We start from the raw sequence: 21,771 nt of genomic DNA, 5'->3' as shown, positions 1-21,771 counted from the left end.
TAGAGAGAGAGAATAGAGAGAGGGAATAGAGAGGGAGAATAGAGAGGGAGAATAGAGAGAGGGAATAAAGAGAGAGAATAGAGAGGGAATAAAGAGAGAGAATAAAGAAAGAGAATAGAGAGAGAGAATAGAGAGAGAGAGTAGAGAGAGGGAATAGAGAGGGAGAATAGAGAGGGAGAATAGAGAGAGAGAATAAAGAGAGAGAATAGAGAGAGGGAATAAAGAGAGAGAATAAAGAAAGAGAATAGAGAGAGAGAGAGAGTAGAGAGAGGGAATAGAGAGGGAGAATAGAGAGGGAGAATAGAGAGAGAGAATAAAGAGAGAGAATAGAGAGAGGGAATAAAGAGAGAGAATAAAGAGAGAGGGAATAAAGAGAGGGAATAGAGAGAGAGAATAAAGAGAGAGGGAATAAAGAGAGGGAATAGAGAGAGAGAATAGAGAGAGGGAATAGAGAGAGGGAATAGAGAGAGAGAATAGAGAGAGAGAATAAAGAGAGAGGGAATAAAGAGAGGGAATAGAGAGAGAGAATAGAGAGAGGGAATAGAGAGAGGGCTGATGAAGGAGCGAGTGTTTATAGCTGCTATAACGTAAGTGACAACAGAAACTAACTTTTTTTTTCTCGACATTTCTCGACATTAAATGTAACTATAAATGGATATAAAGTCCGACACGTCACGCTTCAATAAATAAAAACTGGAATCACTGGCACACTGCTGTGGTTTATGAGGAGTGAAACACTTTGGGACGTGCTGATAGAGGAAAATGATTGATTTCAGTGTGTAAACAGCACTAACGCCGTTTGCTTGAGTCATTATTTGTATAAATAGTGTTATTGGCTACTTTACCCACCTGGCTTCATCACACCACCCCGTTATTGATTCATTTCCTGTAACAGCATGACACACAGTGTTCTATTCTGTACATCACGTCCGGGGAAAGGTCGACCGAACACACAGCGGATACACGCATGGGTCTACTGGACAAGTGATGAGTCTTGTTTCTTTTTTTTTTTTCTCCACAAAGAATCATTTATTCACACATTTAGTGAAAATCACGGTTTTATTGAAAGGACACAGGAAGGTAGCGAAACCGAGACGTGTAGCAGTAGATTAAGTCCTCAGTGCATGGCACATCATTCTCAGGGAGACGACTCACTGTGAGTCTGTTTTTTATTTTTTATTTTTATTTATATATATATATTTTTTTCCTTTTTCTCTTTAAATCCTTGCACCAAAAGCTTTCAGGTGGTTCACTGATCAAAGTTGGCCAGCCAACTCGATTTACTCAGTTTATAACTGAGACTTATACAGAATACAGAAAAGGAAGAGTTTAAATGAAAACTACCACCACCACAAACAAACAAACAAACAAACCAACAAACAAACAAAAAGAACCAAATCTTCACATTGATATCGCCGCTCTTCATCACTTCTCGCTTAATTTAAGAGGAATTTTAGCACTGGGTAATTTAAAACAGAATCGGTGTCACGTCAGATCCGCATCTTTGCTTCTTTTATCGACTTTCGGCGAACCGTGGCCGAGCGCGGAGACGATCAGAAGCGTGTGTATTGAGTGAACGTGTCTCTGGCCTGTGGTGCAAGTCCACAAAGTTCTCGACTACGAATACCACAAATCAAAAGATGTCTACAATCTCTGGAGAAATCCCAAAAAACTCAAAAGGATAAAATAACAGACGTGTTATTATTATTATTATTATTATTATTCTTTTTTTTTTTTTTTTTAAAAAGAAAAAAGAAAGAAAGAAAGAAAAGACCAGTACCGTTATTAACGTGAAACCTAAAAGTCTATAGTGCATGCCGTTGTACTAAGCTGCTGGATCTCGGGTCAAACTCGGACATTTGGGGATCCTTCTCTACAATAGCAGTGATACTTACACTGTGTGTATCAGTGTGTGTGTGTGTGTGTGTGTGTGTGTGCTTTCTATTCTCTGTGAGTGACAGATCAGGGGAGTTAAACTGATTAAAACCGATACCACACGGAAAAAATCTGCCTTTTAGTCTTTTAGTCGCGTTTGTCCAGCTGTGTTGTTTAGAGTCGTGTCTCAGTCGCGTTTGTCCGGCTGTGTCTTTTTTCCTCCCTCCGTCTTCCTGCTGTTTGCGGACATCTGTTCGTCGGTGTGTTCCAGAGTCCTCGGCTGTACAGGTGAGACAGAGGGAATGATCAATCGTTAGAGGATTGAATATGAGATCTGAATATGTCCATAGGTCAGTGCGGTCTTTTTAGCCGCTCGCGATACTCAGAAGAAACGTGCCGATCCCGACATACGACACCGGGCGATGGTGTGTGACGTAAGCCACGCCCACATTGTTACGGTACGGAACAGATGACTGATAAATGGCAAAATAAGCTCCAAAGCATTACAAAGAATGTGTCGAGTACTATGGAGGTATATTGCAGATCATTTTCAAAAGCAGTTGCAGAAATTGTGGCATAATTCAAATGAAAACGCAGATCGATGTTTTACACGAGTGTACAGTGTCGAAAAGTCCACGTGCAATTGTATTTATGTTTCACAAGTTATGGCCCTGTCATATCGAAATAGCAATAACAATCACCCCGTTTGCTCTTTCACTTCCTCGCGGTCGTATACGGTGACCTGAGCAGATAAAAACCTTTACTTAATGGATTAAAGTAGTGATGATGATGTGAATTATTATTATTTTTATTATTATTATTATTATTATTAGTAGTAGTAGTAGTAGTAGTAGAAATAAGTGGATGTTGTTGTTGTTGTTGTTGTTGTTGTTGTTATGTTGGTTTTGTACCTGGTGGTGAGCAGGTGGGTCTGATTTCTCCACAGATGTTCTCTCAGTTTGATTCTGGAAACATTCAGCACCCACCTGAGCAGTGAAATAAGGAACATTTCAGAATAAACACAACAACGTGTTTATATCCATAAGCTTCGTTCCAAAAATCCACATGGGGAAAGTTCCTCGTATTCAGAGTCGGGTTACTCACGAGGAGATTTTACATTGTTATATCGGGTTATTAAAATCACCTGCATGTAGTGCACTCCTCCAAGGCTGCCAGATTTTTAGGGTTTTTATTCGGAGGTTTTTCAAAAGCATCTCGAGCACTGGCTTTACACACAAACACTCGCCGTTAAACATGAACGAAAACTCAAACAGAAAAGGCAAATGATGCATGATATATGAATGGGAAACAGTCATATCAACATTGAATTGTAATCTAAGATTTTGACAATATGCAGTGCCGTCCATTAATATTGGCACCCTTGGTGAATATGAGCAAAGAACGCGGTGAAAATATTTGTCTTTATTGTGTCATTTTTTTTTTTTATCTTTTGTTAAAAAAAAAAATCACAACAAATATTCTGCTATTATGGATGTCAAACAATTGCAAACAAAACACAGGTTTATAAAAAAAAAATAATTTGTTAAATATGTGTGTGGCACAATTATTGGCACCCTTTTAGTCAGTACTTTGTGCTAGCTCCCTCTGCCAAGATAACAGCTCTGAGTCTTCTCCTATAATACCTGATGAGGTTGGAGAACACATGGTGAGGGATCTGAGAGCGTTCCTCCATACAGAACCTCTCCAGATCCTTCACATTTCGAGGTCCACGCTGGTGGACTCTCCTCTTCAGTTCACCCCACAGGTTTTCTATGGGGTTCAGGTCAGGGGACTGGGATGGTCAGGGCAGGACCTTGATGTTGTGGTCAGTAAACCATTTTTGTGTTGATTTTGATGATGTTTTGGATAATTGTTCTGCTGGAAGATCCAACCACGGCCCATTTGAATCTTTCTGGCAGAAACACAGCCCCAAAACATTAAAGATCCACCTCCATATTTAACCGTGGGCATGAGGTACTTTTCCATATGGCTACCTCTCTGTGTGCTCCAAAACCACCTCTGGGGTTTATTACCAAAAAGCTCTATTTTGGTTTCATCTGACCATAGAACCCCATCCCATTTGAAGTTCCAGTAGTGTCTGCACACTGAAGATGCTCGAGTTTGTTTTTGGATGAGAGTAGAGGCTTTTTCTTGAACCCCTTCCAAACAGCTTGTGGTGATGTCGGTGACTTCAGATTGTAGTTTTGGAGACTTTCTGACCCCAAGACACAACTAACATCTGCACTTCTCCAGCTGTGATCCTTGGAGATGTTTTATCCACTCTTCACAGTGCGTTGAGACGATATAGACACACGTCCAATTCCAGGTCGATTCATAACATTTCCAGTCGACTGGAACTTCTTCATTATTGCCCTGATGGTGGAAATGGACATTTTCAATGCTTTCGCTATTTTCTTATAGACACGCCCCATTGTGTGAAGCTCAACAACCTTTTGCTGCACATCACAGCTATATTCCTCGCTCTTACCCATTGTTATGAATGACTAAGGGAATTTGGCCTGTGTGTTACCTCATATTTATACCCCTGTGAAACAGGAAGTCATGGTTGAGCAATTTCCTGTTCCTAGTCACCCAGGTGAACTAAAAACATGTAAAATATCAATGGGAATATACTTCACATAAATTAATCTTATATGATTTCATAGGGGTGCTGATAATTGTTGCACACATATATTTAACAGAGATTTTTTTTTGATAAGCCTGCGTTTTGTTTACAATTGTTTGATATCCATGAGAGCAGAGTATTTCTGTGAATTTTTTGAGCAAAAGATCAGAAGATTGCACGACTGCCGCTCGGGTGCCGAACAGACCGCTCTGTTTCAGCACGAGAATGTTTTGGACAGCTTGAAAGCGCGTGGCTGCAAGGCGGGGCAGCAGAAGCACACATGGCTGGAGGATAGTGAGTGGAGTGGAGCGGCAGCAATTCACCCTCCAGCAGACGCCGGGAGGATTTCAGAAGCCCGCAGAAGCACAGAGAGGTGAGATACGTCTCCGCACTTGATGTCACCGACGCCTCTGTCTGTTTTCCTTACGGACGCAGATATAGAAGACGCCAGCATTGACGAAGGCGCTCCGTGGACCATCTGCCCCCTCGGCCGACACCCACGACCAGCGCCTGGCTCCTTGGGTCTCGCCTCGAGCCAGCTACAGCCATATTGCCGTGCCCCACGCCAGGAAGACGTCCCTGTGTGACACCTTCCACTAAAACCCTCACCATTCCCCTCTCCTCACAAATGAAAATAAACCAGCACAGTCTCCTGCATTTAACCTGTCTGTGTTCGGCCCTCCGCAGCCCGAGCAGTCACAGCTTCAGTTAAAAACTCACAAGGTGACGTTAGAGGTTTTAGAGATTTGTCGTTACACAAAGTAGAGAAGAAAGAACAGCTCTCGCTTATCCTTATCAGTGGACCGTTCGAGATTGTTACTCTAACTGTTTTAACTGTACATTTTAGCAAAGCATTTATTTATTTATTTATTTATTTAACTACCAGCACATTCAGTTGTAGAAAGTTCACAAGGTCCACATAGTTCTCCATAACAGTGTTATTAATGCAGGCGTAAGCGCGCTTTAGTCTGAAGGCGTTCTAATCGTTCATTCAGGTGGTGTACGGAGCCTGGTAAATAATTAAAGTTGCACTGGAAATGTGTTTTGTTATGATTATTTCTAAATGCAGATCGACCTTCGGCACTTTGGTTAAAGAGCATTAATTCTCTGCTCCTATAAGGAGTCGATTTAATAAATACTAATAGATCTAAGCTCCCAGAAGATCAGATGACAGCTGCAAATTTCATCGAAAATTCAGACCTGCCAACCCTGAAGAGTAATGATGCGTAGTCAGGGTATAAACGCAGGGCCTTTCGAATCAATTTCACATCATTTGTTTAAGCTAGAAAATGGAGTGTGTGTGTGTGTGTGTGTGTGTGTGTGTGTGTGTACAGTATGCAGGGTTTTACGGTAACCACCAGGGGTAAAAAAAAAAAAATAAAAGCTCCATGTTCAAGTGCCCTTTTAGGTAACATTAGGAAAGTTTACTTTCTTCTTATTCCAGGAAAAAGACGTTATGAGCTGAAGCGGTTAAGACGTTGGACTTCTGATCAGAAGGTTGTGAGTTCAAGCCCCAGCGCTGCCGAGCTGCCTCTGTTGTATAAAAATAAGATAATTGTAAGTCGCTCTATCGGTGTGTTTACACGGACGACAATAATCCGATATTTACCCGATTAAGACGATACTCTGATTAAGAAACTAGCATGTAAACAGAGATTACTGATGACCTTAATCCGATTAAAGTCACACTCGAAGTAAACACGAATGGAATTAAGACGTCATGTCAGAAGCTTTTTTTTCCCCCTCCCAAGCAGCTGTTTACCGTAAAACCCCGTATATACTCATACTCTGCATTTGCACACTGCTGCACTAACCACCAAATGAGAGCAAATAGCCTTCTTAATCACGTTCTAATATCATCACCTTTACAATGATTTGTAAAGTGTTAGATTTGACACTTTGCTGTAGGTCTATTTAGTCTTTTTGTTTAAAAAAAAAATCTTCATATTTGACCATTTCTCGAGCAAAACCTTAAAGTGGTATCCCTAATTAACCGATTTTAGCTAGATCAGTGTCTGACGTTAGTTAAGTCAAACATGTATTTATTGATTTTATTTCATATTAATGAACTCAAATCGTTCTCCGGTGAGCGCGACAGGAACAGAGGACGCCGCGGACGCGTGATTTTCAATCGGGAAAATTGAGCCGAGATGAGAGCGACGGTCAAAACGTTACGAATGTGAGGTGAGAGGGCGGGGACGGGGGCGGGGCTTCCAGAGAGAGTCACTTCAGAGGAAATCAGAGAGTGTGTGTTAAGTCAAGTGGTTTTTATTGTCATTCCTCTATACAGCTTTTTATAGGTTGAAATGAAATTTCATTTCCCCATGATCGTGGTACAACGCATAATTCCGCATCTTCTTCTTCTTCTTTTTTTTTTTTTTTAAAGTGATGTAATTCATTACAAAACATTATTCATAAAAACCTTACACAAATTCTCCAGCATTCCTTTATAACAGATTAATACGATACATATAAACGCCCTTGAACTCAAGCGTCCCTACCTTTTGGTGTGTAGTGGAGGACATTTGATTATCTTATTACAAGACCCTGTGTGTGTGTGTGTGTGTGTGTGTGTGTGTGTGTGTGTGTGTGTGTTGAAACAGATTATGTATAAGTGTGTTTTCTTCATGCGGTGCAGAATAATCTTAACTCTTAAGTGGGGTGAAATGTTTAAAGGTGATATAAACTCTCTTAAACACACACACATTGGTACGTTCAAGGACCTTTTTACAATTCGTTTCCACTCGAGCGCCATCCGTATGCTTCTCTTTATATCAAGTCAAAACTCTTGAAGTTGGCTGGGATACAGAATATTAAACATTCGTCTTCTCTTTTATTACGTTTTATTTATGTCATCTTTTTCCCTATAATATCAATAGTGTAAGTGCTTGTAAGAATACACAGACATGTATAACAGTATATCCTGAATAATAAATATATTATATCCATCCATCCGTCCATCCATCCATCCGTCTTCTACCGCTTACTCCTTCTTCAGGGTCATGGGGGAACCTGGAGCCAATCCCAGGGAGCATCGGGCACAAGGTAGGGTTATTATATATATATATATATATATATATATATATATATATATATATATATATATATATATGTGCTGGAGATATTTTAATTTCCAGTTTGTGGATTCTATTTAATTGGCAAAAATGCTGGTGATTCATCCTGCACTCGCGGGTTGTCCAATTAAGTCTGCTTTCATGCTAGGAGGTTGTTTTTTTTTTTTTCTTTCTCAACCACCAGCGAATATTTTCACATGTAGTTCTCACGGCGCGGCTCGGATAACGCCGCAGCTGCAAATCACAGGTTTATATTAATGCGCTCGTCTGAATCTAATCTTTCTATAGTAACAGCTCATTCACAGGAACTCGTACCGCAGACGCTCCATACGAACAGAGTACAAAATAAAAATGTCCCGTTTTCTGCGTGGACACGTTTATTTATCGTGAGAGGACGATAGAAAGCAGGCTGAAGATGAGCGGATGAGCAGATGAGCGCTCAGTGGGCGGGTTTTCTTTACAGGACAGCCCATTGAATTAACACAAGCACGCGTATTATTTTACTAATTCAGCAAACGTCCTACACACACGTTAGCCTGATTTATTGCCGCGTAGCTTCATTAAGCTGTGTGCACGGTTAAGTGTTGTAGAATGGTGTAAAAATAATAATAAAACGTCAAATAAACGGATGTACTGGATCAAGTGCTATTCTATGCGCTGCAGAAGGTTGAGTGGAAGTGGAAGCCATTTTGTTAAATTGCAACAGGGATTGTTGTGATCATGACAACTAGGACTATTCATCCAGGAGTATATCAACACTACAGTATATATATACGACTGGACTTCTATTCCATTTATTAGTTATCATATTAGTCTTTTTATTTTTCATTTATAAATCGACTCGTGCTTTTATGTTACGTCATATTTGACATATTTGACAGTAAAGGACAAAAACTGTGTTTCGATCTTCACTTCCTATCCCTGATATTTTCCCAAGTTATGATGTTTAAAAAGCTACAGTCTGGACGCTGTTGTAAATCCTCATCTCGGACAGAAATCTCATGACGTCGGAGGCACGAACCGCGTGCGGGTCCTGCGCCTAATCGGAACGCCGCGTCCAGAAACTCAGCTTCAGCATCTGCAGAACGTTCGCCACGTAAAAATATGGGAGTTCATTCGCTGACTCTGAATACGGCCCTTAGACACGGCTCTGTCAGTATGGTTGATAATGTCATGTCACTATTCAGTGAGATGAATCTGCTCTGCGCAACGTTCCTCGCCTCTGCTCGTCTCTCCATTCTGCTGCTCTGTATCTGTCTGTACCGTGACATATTGATACAGATTCCTCATTCTGTTTTCAACCTCACCAACAAGGGAAGCTCATATCACACACTGGCAGGCTGATCCGCAGGATATTTGTCAACTCGGAGACAGTGTGGGAATATAAAAACAAGTAGTGTTCGTGTCTATCCATTACAAACAAATGTCATTTTAACAAGTTCGATATCTGCCCTCAAACTTTTTAGCAGTAATATACACATTTGTACCTGCCAGCGATAATTTCCCATGCTGCTCGAGAAACGCAGTGCTTTTACTGTAATCAGTCAAGTATTGATCTACGCAAAGGTTTAGCATTTAGAGGAGAATTGTGAATGGTTTCTGATGCCGGAAAGATGCTCTGAAACTCAATGAGCTGCATATTAGGATTAAAAATAATAATAATAATAATAATAATAATAATAAAAAGCTATTAAAAATGTAAAAACACTGAACGTTTACCTTTACCATCTGGCAGGCCTTGACTCCTGTACCGTCTCTCCTCATTAGCTCCGTGTTCACAGACGATTTACTTGTTGTGATTCTGGGAACTTTTGGGATGTCCTTAAAGCAAAGATGAGAAAGAAGTACGGATTCAGTGCAATCGTACTGCGACGGAAAGAGAAAGGAAACTGTGAACTGTTTTCATTGGGAAACCTTTCCAATGGTTGGAGAGGTCTGGAGTCTCCGAGTTACTGGTTTAAATTAACCTCTTAGATGCCGAGCCTATTTTTGAGCTTTTCGTTGTTGTTGGTTTTTTTTTTTAACTAAAAGCGACCACCAGGATGTCATATGCTACTATGATACATCTTCAGTTTACGAGTAATTACGGTATATATTATGGATGTGAACCTCAGACCTCCATATGACACGATTTTGATTCATAAGGCAAAAATGCGATATTTAATGACACCACAGAATCAGCTATGATGTGATAAGAATTAATTACACTCAGTTTAAACATGTGAATTACTGTGTTTACACACCAGTTTAAATAGTAATGGATTTATGATCGTTACATCAATTCATTTCAGTCACTGCCTGTAAAAATCGATGCATTATTTTCATGAACTTTATAAGCAGGAAGTGAACAAATACTTTTCTCTTTTTTTATATAAAATTATTATTACTCGTCTTTGTTTTGGAGATAGACTTGGATTAGTTGCTTATGTTACACTGCATGAGGTTACTATTTCATGCCACAGCTTCTTTAATTATAGAGCAAAATTCCCCAAATTAGCCTAAAAACAAAAAAATAAAACAGTATGACGTATAGTAATATAGCAGCATCATTTCATATCTGTTCTGTAAAGTGAAATATCTAGTCTAGATACTCACAAAATCCACCTTTAGTGTAGAACATACAAAAAAAACCCAACAACAACAACAAAAAAGCAAGACGCGGAAACTCGTCTGTCCTGAAGATGTGTGAAAACTTAACGTTACAGCTTTAAGCGCTGACACTGGAGACTCCTTCCATACGTTACATAAACACACTTCTCCTTAACGAAAACGTCACCGTGTCTATGATTATTTTAATCCGTCTACGTGGAGCGTCTGCCGTACGAGTCCCTGTGAATTCGCTGTTACTATAGAAACGATAACATATTAGAACGAGCGCATTAATATAAACATGTCCTACCGTCAGAGCCGCCGTTGTAGAAAATGAATCAGCAAGCCTTCGGTATAATAATAATGAATGACCTTTCACAAATCTGTAGCTGGGACTAAAATAGTATCTGTGTGATAAAGACAAAGGAACGGGATTCTTTAAAGCGATGCGGGAAAAAGCAGATGGTTAGTAACTCGTGAGGAATTATAATGTGTTTGTACACAGACTGTTTGAGGTGTATGGAAGAATTTGTAAGTAGTAGTGTGTGTACGCATCGGCACGATTTAATTTCATTGTCTAGCACTTAATGCTGACGGGAACAATACCAATTTACAGCTCACTTGAACATAATTCAAGACTGTACCATCTTGCTTTGTGGTGCATTTCAGTTCAGCGGCGCAGAGGGGAATAGAAACGCAGTGGTGACCGGGGATTCCAGTGAATAAGTGTTGATGTAGCTTGATTGAACGCTCTTGAGTGGAGAACGTAGACTAGACGTGTCAGACTCAAGGCCCACGGGTTAAACACTTCCTGCTGGTTCGTTTCATTCGGCCTGTGTGAACTCACAAAAAAAATCCTCACACCATCTAGAATTCACAGCAGACCCATAGCCTAACAGCCACCATGTTCCGTATGTGCTGGTTAAAACCAACACCCGTCTGCTGGGTTTGATGCAAGTCAGACCAGCGTCTAGAAATGATTCAGAAACACATCAGGTGTTGGTCTTCGGTGTGATTCCATGATTGCTGGAGAAACCATCTTTAACTTTCAGTAAAACTCCAGAGATCTGGTCATCAGAAAGGTTTTCAGCATCAGCTGCTTTTCTTACAGTAAGAAGAAACATCCACGCGCTTCCTCCCACGCCTGAGCGGCCTCCACACCGACACGCTGAAACGTGTGAGCATGACTTTAATACGGAATCCATGTATTAGTAGTGTGTTAATTAAAATAGTATATATTAATAGTGTCTTCAATGAGTTGATCCATTTTTATACTTGTATACGTGTCTAAAGGCCCGTTCACTTCACGCCAAGAACGGTGATGATAACTATAACCATAAAGATATAGTTTTAAAAAATCGTTCTATATTTAAAAGACTAGTGGAATCCATAACAGAAGAGCTTTTAATCATGGCAATATAATGTGGCAAGCAATCTTTTTCAATCATTCCAGTCAAATAATACCGTAGGGTTATGTACATTAGGTTTTTTTTATTTTTTATTAATTCATAAATATCATGAACAAAATGGAATTAAATATAGAGCTTGTGCAACAGTTCAGTTCCCTCTATTGAGCCACTCCAGAGCGGGCGTTCTGCTGCCATGGCACTGCTGCAGTCATAGACATGAAATAGTCCTCGTAGGCTTCCGTTATCAGGAATGCTTCCCTTGAGGGATGATTTCCACACTGCTGTGGATTCTGTACAGCTCCACTGGAACTGGATTCTGTCGTACACTCTGGTGCTTGGTGCTGGGTTGTTGGGTCGGTGGTTTTGATGATGTAGTTATGCAGGACACAAGTGGCCCACATTTTGAGGCTGCAGCTTGATCCTTCTTTGATACACTTCAACCACTTCTCCACCATCCTCTTGTCCCTTGACAGCCTTTAGTTATATACAGTATCCATCTAGCCTCGTATAGGTCCTTTCCAGAGAAGGGGCGCATTATATTCTGGGACAGTGGGAAGGCCTCATCAGCCACAATCACATGGGGGCTTGTTTGTGAGAATCCAGGCAGTGGTCGTGGTTAAGAGATTGCCAAGTTGTCATTTTTTATTGCTTTGAGCAAAGATGCACCACTGCATCACTGTTGGAGCCATGGCCACCAACATCAGTTATGGTAAAGTAATACCTGTGGTCAACCAGGGCCATAGAGAAACCACCTTTGTAATTATAAAAGGTGGATCCAGAGTTTGATGGCACGATGATGAAGATGATGACGAAAGTAAAGCAGCGGCTGGTCATATTCATCCGTTTTCACCAAACAGACAGTCATATTGTTCGTTGGTGTGGACGCAAATATAGTTATCGTTGTAGTTCTCGTTCTCGTTATCGTCTTTGGTTTGAACGAGCCTTAATGCTAGCTATATTGAACGTATACTAAGAGATTTTATTTCACATTTGTGAAATGAACACATCAAAAACTTGAAATATTCTCTGTTTACCATGGAAGAAAGCAAGAGCGCATGAGATGGGGGAAGGGGGCGGAGTTCCATGAAGCGTCTGTCAATATCAAGGACCTTTAATATGTCAGTTGGCTCATCTGTCGTTTTATTGTGGAGAATACGGCTGCTCTTTCGGTGTGTTTTGAGTCATAATAGGATTATATCATACTCGTGTATAGTCTCAGAATGGATCCTTCCATCCCTTTTCGGTTATTGCATGTTACCTACAAACGTACAGCAGGCACTAAAAACACAAATGAAGTTGTCTTCCGTTCACTTTTAGTTTTATGCACCTGTATATCTGCCACCAACTTATATTTACCGTAGTGCATCCTGCTATGAATCTGATTCTGCACCTGTAATATCTGAAATCAGGGATATTCCTCACACCTGTCTACTTCAGACCACAGTACTGCTACACAACATGTTTATTTATGAGCCTTAAAGTAGCAAGAGGAGCCTAAACTTCCTTTTATTGCTCATTTCAAACACCCAAATTTCACATCAACGGGTTTCCAAGCCATTGTTTTCTGTACTAGCAGAGAGATATCCTGCATATTTACTCAGCGCTGACACTCACAGCACGACATCCGGAAGACAATTAGTGCAGTTTTTCAGCTAAATAGACTAACACTGCTAAACAAAGCGATTATATAGTGCATTATCTTAAAGGATATATGGCATCAAATATTCATATACCACTATATTGTATAGTAGATCATTTAAATGATATCATTTAGATTATAATATAGTCACAATTCAGCCCTCTAGCAGAAATACAGACGTGGTAAATGACCTGCTAAAAAGTCAGTAATAATTTAACACCTGTTCTAAAATCTGATGCTTTTATTATCTAGGTGATGCAGCATTTAAATATCATTCTGATGAAAAAACCTGTAGTAGAATCTGGAGTAAAATCCACATTTCCATAATAAAGTAGCACTCTGACAGATGTGAGCTATTCATGTCTGTTAAATTCTCATGCCAGTTTGGTCAGAAGGTGTCGATTGATATTCTGATATTAAAATAAAAACACCGTAGCCATGACAACGCTTCAGACTGACATGTCCTACCTAGAATACCCTAACTACCTAGACTAGCTTGTTATCTAGATTCGATTTATTATTATGATTATTAAAGTTGAAGTAAAACTTGGTGTAACTCTGGTGACGAGAAGGTTATTTGCCGGAAATGAAGAGAATTTGAACTGTAGATGCAGCCGAGGGAGTGGGACGTCACATCACGTCAACCAACTTGTGACTTTGTGACTTGGTCATTAGATGTAAAATGTGCACTAGCAGTTGAGAACCAAATAAAGCAGAGTGTGAGAGCAGTCCAAAGGTCAATTCATATTGGACATGTTGCATCAAGACCTCATTTATACTTTCTATACATTGTGCACAGTAACGGTAGTTAGAGGAAGCTGAGGACGTAATGGTCTGCACTTATATAGCGCTTTTTAACCTTTGCCGTTCTACAAAGCGCTTTACACTGGTTCTCATTCACCCTCACACACCAACGGTAGCAGAGCTGCCATGCTAGCTTGCCATCGGGGGCAGCTCGGGGTTCAGTGTTTTGCCCAAGGACACTTCGGCATGTGGAGTCACGTGAGCCAGGAATCGAACCGCCGACCCTACGATTAGTGGACAACCCGCTATACCACCCGATCCACAGCCGCCCACGACAGGTGAACGTGAACAACAGGTGAGTGTGATTAGTAAACGGGAAAATTTTCTGAGAGGGGGTGTGGCCAAAAGGCGAACGTGATTGTCGGCAGGGGATCCTGGTAGCTCTGGAACTAGGCTTATTCCATAAATTATTCAACATTAAACAGTTAATATCTTTCGGGGGGGGGGGGGTCACCAGAAATATAGATTTATCTCCTCATAACTGATCACCAAATGTTGTTTTTTAGCACTGGAGATGCTAAAACAGTATGAAATTAGAGTGCAGCTCTTCTCCTGAGAGTAGCTTGTACAGAAACACAGCTGACGCATGTCCGACGTGGACTGACTGACGTCTTGACGTGACGCTCGACGTGACCTGTGACATTCTTTGTGTGATTCTTACATGACACAGCTAGTGTGAATTCATTCAGTGTAATTAGTCTTTGTAATTGGTGCAAGTTTACTCTAGTTAGCTTAGGTTTTATGACCGATTTTATAAATGAATTAATGTATATATTGATTTATATATTGGCCAAAAGATAAATAAATGTCTGATTGATTTATTTCATATATAAGGCATCATAGACTTTATCATGTAGGTCAAAAAGCTAACGGTCCAATCAAACTTAAACGTAAACATAACGAGGCACCGCTAAACGAAAGCAGAAACGTGAACGACATGGCGTCACGCAGGAAATTTCTGCAGAATTATAGGCTAAGAACTACAAGACCTGCATGAGCAAGAACAAACGTTCTGTTTTTTTCCCCCCGAAGAGTCAACAATGTCACGATTGAACTGCTTACCTTTCATGAGCAATGATATATGTCAGTTGACATTTTTAGGCAAAGTACTTGTTAAGCATTATGATAAGTGTCAGAAGATGAAGTATACTACCAGGAGAAGATTGGCAGTTCTCCCAACACCCACACTCGCTTCAAAACATTCTCTTCTCTTCTCTGTCCCCCTCCTCCACCCTCCCCTACCTCTCTCACTGAACATGACTTTTCCACGTTCTTTTCAAGCAAGGTTACATCAATCAGGAACCAGTCCTCAACCCCAGACACGCAAATACCAGCTCCTCCACCATGTAACTCTCAACTGGCCTCCTTCTCTCCTCTCTCAGAGACTGATGTCTCAAAACTCCTCCTCTCTAGCCGTCCTACAACCTGTCCTCTTGACCCTATCCCTTGTCACCTTCTTCAGACCATCTCTCCCATGCTACAACCTGTACTCATACACGTCTTTACTACTGGCACCTCCTTTAGCTCATTTAAGCAGGCCCGGGTTACCCTGCTGCTTAAAAAAAACGACACTTAACCCTGCTGGAGTTGATAGCTACAGACCTGTTTCCCTCCTCCATTTTATTTCCAAAATCCTTGAAAGAACTGTTTTTAATCAACTCTCCGTTTTTCTCACACAGAACCACCTCCTAGACACCAAGCATTCTGGCTTCAAAAGCAGTCACTCCATGGAGACCGCTCTGCTTTCCGTCACTGAAACCTTGCGATTGGCAAGAGCAAGCTCGAGATCATCTGTCCTCATCCTACTCCACCTCACTGTTGCTTTCGTCACTGTGAACCATCAGATCCTCCTGTCGACCCTCTCCAGCCTGGGCATCACCGGAACGGTTCTGCGCTGGGTGGAATCATAACTCACAGGCAGATCCTTCAAGGTATTGTGGAGGGGAGGAGCTTCTGAAACTCAGCAACTCACAACTGGTGTTCCCCAGGGGTCAATTTTTTCTAAACAACCATTTGAGCTTGATATGCCAAAAACTTTCTTAAAGAAGCATTATTATTATTATTATTATTATTATTATTATTATTATTGTTATTATTATTATTATTATTATTATTATTGTGTTTACATTTTACATCAACCGGATTCAGAGATCTGCTGCACATGCCAGTGGCCCCTTGGTAAATATGAGTAAAGAAGGATATTTGTTCATAAAAATTCTCTGCTCTCATGGATATCAAACATTTGCAAACACAACACAGGTTTATCCTTTGTTCAATATAGGTGTGCAACAATTATTGGCACCCTTTTAGTCAATACTTTGTGCTACGTCCCTTTGCCAAGATAGCAGCTCTGAGTCTTCTCCTATAACGCCTGATGAGGTTGGAGAATACATGGCGAGGGATCTGAGAGCGTTCCTCCGTACAGAACCTCTCCAGATCCTTCACATTTCCAGGTCCACGCTGGTGGACTCTCCTCTTCGGTTCACCCCACAGGTGAGCATATCTTTGTGTAACACACACATATAATGTGTTCATGTCAGTTTTATAATGCTAAGTGTCATGGCGCTGATATTCTCAAGCATGTTTGGTTTTCTCTGTGATGAATTGGATATAGAGTGAAACCGTCTGTGACTAGCAGCAAGAACAGCAATGAGACAGCGGCGATGAGAGTCCGAGAGGAATTCAAATTCATCGTCATCTCCCGTCTGTAATCATCAGAGGACACTGAATCTTGCAGCCACCATATCTTGATGTCTGAAGCCAATATCTTTCAGGAACTGCTGGAATTTCTTTGTATTGCACACGGACATCTTGGAAATTGGAGTGTTTCTAAGAATTGCCTGGCTAATATAAATATTCCAACAAATATAAATACATGAACAATGCCTGAAAGCTTTTGGTAAAAGTTACATGGTGCACTAACAGGCCACTAGAGCTGCCTCCTCTCAGGGCTTGTTAAATATGAAGTATGTTCCACTCACACTTTCTCCAAAAGCACATACTAATGAATATTTCACTCATACAGACACTGTGTGTGTGTGTGTGTGTGTGTGTGTGTGTGTGTGTGTGTGTGTGTTCAGGCTGGGATTCTGAGTTTAGTCATCATCGGTTGTTGGAACTGATTCGACTCTCAGTAGAGGAGCTCAGTGCAGTACAAATCTCAAAATGGATAAGCTGTAATGTTTCTTTAACACTTAAGAGCAAAAGTAGTTTCTGTAACCGCCGTCAAGTTGATTATTTTCCAATAACAGCATGCCCCGAAGCGTTTTATTCCATACACACAACAGCAATTTACAACTATTACAATGTTTAATTATTTAAAGAACGTCATACTTACTATTTAAAGAGACGTCATACTTTTTATCCACTCGCACTCCCATTTAATGTTATGGAACGTCCGTGAAACAAGTAAACATACATTATAGCAGCGTTCCCTCACCAGCCGCTCGTTTTTTTAGTCTCTCTTGAAGTTAATAGGACAAAAAAAACGCAGCTCGTCACGTTACCCGAGAAACCGTAAAACTCCTCTGTCCTGACTGTTACAAAGCACTGACACTGGAGACTCCTTCCATTACTTCTTAAACTGTTTACATGGATCGTCTGCCGTAGTCGTCCCTGTGAACGAGCTGTTACTATAGAGACGATAACGTATTAGAACGAGCGCATTAATAATAAATAAACATGCACTGTTGTCAGAGCTGACGCTACAGAAAATGAATCGACACCCCCCCCCCGACCAATCAGATTGCTGGATTCGACAGCTCCATGGCGTACCTTCATGTGCGGCTCCCTGAAGGTGACTCTTGAGTTATTGAAGAACGGAGAGTACCGCATCAAGTGAGTGGGCGTGGCCGGCAGTCTGTGTAAATCCACCGTCTGGGTTTGTAGGACAGACGAGAAGCAGATATGGACCGTGTCCTTCAAAGCTCTCAGCTGGGACTCCTAAATCAAAATCCGGACAAAAAAGAAATGGATGGGAAACATTTCTAATCGTGACACATATTCTAATACTCTAAAATCAATGTCGTTTCTTTTTGCGCACATTGCAGGACAAAAATCTCTAGGTTGAATTACGTCCTCAGCCGAGACGGAGAACGTGGAGAACGTCCGAGGGCAGGCTGATCCTAAAATATATACAGCTTCTAGTGAAAGAGAGATTTTAGCATTTCTCGTCTCACCTTGTCCAGCGCTGCTTTCTCCAGTTCCTCTTTGGCCACTCGTAGTTTGTTCTCCAGGTCCATGAGCTGCTGACCCTTCACCAAAAAAGAAAACATATTGCTTTATTAGTGTTTATTATAGACATGGGTTCAGTGCTTAAATCTGTTCTGTTCTGATTGATCAGTCGAAATACCGATGTGCACAGTTTTGCCGTTAAATCCCTGAATCTATGGACGAAATCTAATAAAAGGCACTACAATTGGATAAAAAAGTACATTTGCATACTATTTGCGTAGCATACTGCAACACGCCCTGTATTTGCATATCATTTGCATACCGTACTGTGTAATATACCGTGACACCCTCCACACTCGCCCGGGAGTGGGAATACAACGAGTGCAGCGTTTGTGTTTAACAGAGACTTTGCTTAACCAACTGATTCCCAACGCGATCCTCACACTGAGGGTTTCCAGATGGCACATGTGGATCAGAAAGTCAGAGAAAGCAGCAGAACTAAACGGAGGGGGCTGGCAGCGTTCCTGGATAACAGATGGTGTTACCCTGCGTGCATCGCTTTTCACGTTTCACTGACATTATACTATAGCAGTTAGCACAGAGCTATGGTATGTATTCATTTCTTTGTGACATTGTTAAGAGCAATGCCATACAAATAAAACTGAATTGAATAGAATTTACCGAAGATGTGTTGTATAATAGATGACGGACATAACACCGCCATTGCATGCTTCATTTATATGGTTACACGCTGAGCCGTTTTGAGCACTTTTAATGAGTTAGAAGTCACAATCAGACGATTTGCCGTATGCCGATGTAAGGGATGCGTCCAGCGCCACACCAACAACAAACTCATAGTATTGAGTCAATCGGCGTCTGCGACTTCAGTCGTTCAGAGAGTTACAGGGAAAACTTTGCATGTATTCAAAGTTTGGTTATGCGTCTGCTTAAGATGATTTTCTGGGTGTGAGGTTGCCAGATTTTTCTTGAATAGAACAGATTAAGGTTTATCAATAGTTTGTAAACAATCGTCTTTAAACACAGGCACTCGCCTACTGTATATACCTGGGGAAAAAAATCAGGGATAGAAATCGCAGAATGAAATCGAGAGCGGGTCGTCCACTAATCGTAGGGTTGGCGGTTCGATTCCCGGCCCATGTGACTCCACATGGCAAGACACTGAACCCCGAGTTCCTCCCGATGGCAAGCTAGCGCCTTGCATGGCAGCTCTGCTACCACTGGTGTGTGTGTGTGTGTGTGTGTGTGTGTGTGTGTGAATGAGAACCAGTGTAAAGAGCTTTGCTGAATGTCTAGGATTAAAAAAGCGCTATATAAGTGCAGACCATTTAGAATTTAAAATGAAGGTCAGAGCACAGGTATCATAGGCATATCTCTAATCATACAGGATAATACAGGTACGGTTCTAGACATGGAGCACAGAAAATCAACTCGAAAGCCCGAGCACAAGGCCCAGAAATGCACGAATACAATCGGCAAGAAAACAAAAAAACACTGACAGACAATATACGGCAAAGTAATCATGAAGAAAACGCAGAAACGCTGAGTACAATCGGTTACAGACCAATGACAGGAGAGGGGCGGAGACAGGACTAGAACAGAAACAAAGGCACGTGGCCTGACAAAACACATGGCACACATGATGAGAGGGGAAATTCATTCATAACAGCTGCTTCCTGCAGAAAAAAACTGTGTAAAAGTGTAAAATAAATAAATAATAATAATAATAATAAGGCCCTTTAGCTTTGGGATCGTGTTGTTGAATTCAGCAGCAGGTCTCCCGAGTATTTAAGTGAATCCTCTCAGAGCAGCGCACCTCTGCTCAGAGATTCAATTAAAAGCACAGTTCAGGTGAAATCGCTTTTTTTTTTTTTTTAAACAGGTTAAGAACCTGCACGTTCCTTGCTCGGATTTAATTATGGCGGCTTTTCATCATTAGACACTTACTTTGAAAATTAAATCCTTTTTGCCGTATCTCAGCTCCTTCAGTTGGGCCTGGATTCTTTTAGACTGCGAAAAAAAAAACAAAAAAAAAGTTAAGAGAAAATATGAGCTAGTATATAAACAGTAAAAACTACAGCAGGTGGTTTCTTTTCCTGTTAAGATAAGCAGCTTGTGAAAGAGAAGGACCTTTAGAGAACAAATCGAGTAAAATGTAAAAACACTCAAATAACCTTTCACAGCAGCGCTGACCTGCACAGCTGGACAGCTGTTTCAGTAAACACATGTACATTGACTTTCGATCTTTTTAACCTCAAAGGACTCGCAGTGTGTGTGTGTGGTGTGTGTGTGTGTGTGTGTGTGTGTGTGTGTGTGTGTGTGGTCATGTATTTGTCCTCATGATATTGGGAGTACAGTCTTGACCCTGTCAGGGCATTTGGCTGCTTCCTGTGAGGAAAACTGCCAAAAGATTTCCTTTTGAGGCTAAGGTTAAGATCTAAGCAAATGTAGTAATAAAAACAAGTGTGTGTGTGTGTGTGTGTGTGTGTGTGTGTGTGTGTGTGTGTGTGCGTGTGTGTACTGTAACTGAAGGACATGTACCTCTTCTGCATGTATATCACACAGCTTATTCCCAGAAAGGAGTTTATTCTTCAAGCTTTTGTTCTGAAAAGAAAAGAAATTATAATTAAAATATAAGTGTTTATTATTTACGAGAGAACAAAAAAAAAAATCTTACGCAGACAAAAAGTCAGAGTTTGCGAATTTGAGACACAGATCATGACAACAATCACAACGACGGCAGAGACGGTGTTTTAATGTTTTAAAGAGAGACTAAATATTATCTAAATTTTATTATGAAGAGACCTCTAGTGGATGTCGATTTAATTCCCTAAGTGTACATAAGATACACGCGGCAAGTGTCGCTCACGTTGCCGCTGCTTCAGACAGTAAACACGTCCTTCCAATCAGCATTGGGCATTTGTACCATTTGTGTTTGAAAGCTATGAGGCAGCTAGCTACACTCTGAGCGTAGAGATATCTAGGTGACACCCGATTACGCACAGGAGAAGAAGGAGAGGTAGATCAGAACTTATTTGGTAAGATGCCATTTTTTCTCCTATTACTAGGATATTATTTGAATCATTTTCATTCCTACAGCTATTAACAATATCAATACGGCAACTGTTCCACTGCTGTTTGGAGTGTGTCCTGCTAATTCCTGGCTACATGACTGTGACTGCTAGCATGAGCGATATCATCACCACATCCACCCATTTAACATTTGTAGCACCGTGTTATTCTGAACCCGGCTCCTGATGAACAGATGCGACATTTACATTTTTATGTTCAGATAAAAGTTTTTGGTGGGCGTGTCATCAAACTGCGTAATACAAAGCAACAATTAAGGAGAAGAATAAGAAGGAGGAGAAGAAGATGAAGAAGAAGAAGGAGGAGGAGGAAGAGGAGAAGAAGGAAGGAGGAGGAGGAGAAGAAGAAGAAGAAGAAGAAGGATGGAGGAGGAGGAGGAGAAGAAGGAGAAGAATAATAAGAAGGAAGCAGGAGGAGGAGAAGGAGGAGGAGGAGGAGAAGAAGAAGAAGAAGAAGAAGAAGGAAGGAGGAGGA

The 21,771-nt window shown here is 40.9% G+C and overlaps 1 protein-coding gene across 3 annotated transcripts in view; it reads right to left on the bottom strand.

Annotated features, from left to right (window-relative positions):
* Window positions 1-458: 458 nt before the first annotated feature.
* luzp2 (leucine zipper protein 2) overlaps window positions 459-21,771 on the bottom strand; it is a 106,689-nt gene continuing 85,376 nt past the window's right edge. The window contains exons 6-12 of one of the 3 annotated variants that reach the window (XM_053622474.1): window positions 20,749-20,811; window positions 20,155-20,217; window positions 18,195-18,269; window positions 17,791-17,958; window positions 9,295-9,396; window positions 2,787-2,861; window positions 466-2,155 (exon numbers count right to left, since the gene is read on the bottom strand). In XM_053622474.1, coding sequence (XP_053478449.1) covers window positions 2,063-2,155; window positions 2,787-2,861; window positions 9,295-9,396; window positions 17,791-17,958; window positions 18,195-18,269; window positions 20,155-20,217; window positions 20,749-20,811 — 639 coding nt within the window. In that variant the 3' untranslated portion in view covers window positions 466-2,062. Of the gene's footprint in view, window positions 2,156-2,786; window positions 2,862-9,294; window positions 9,397-17,790; window positions 17,959-18,194; window positions 18,270-20,154; window positions 20,218-20,748; window positions 20,812-21,771 lie in introns of all 3 variants that reach the window. The other 2 variants (XM_053622475.1, XM_053622476.1) reach the window with 2 other exon arrangements.

This window comes from Ictalurus furcatus, chromosome 4, assembly GCF_023375685.1.
Source record: "Ictalurus furcatus strain D&B chromosome 4, Billie_1.0, whole genome shotgun sequence".
Taxonomy (NCBI): Eukaryota; Metazoa; Chordata; class Actinopteri; order Siluriformes; family Ictaluridae; genus Ictalurus; species Ictalurus furcatus.
The sequence above is the reverse complement of the archived record's forward strand: the minus strand, read 5'-3'. Positions and strand labels throughout refer to the sequence as shown.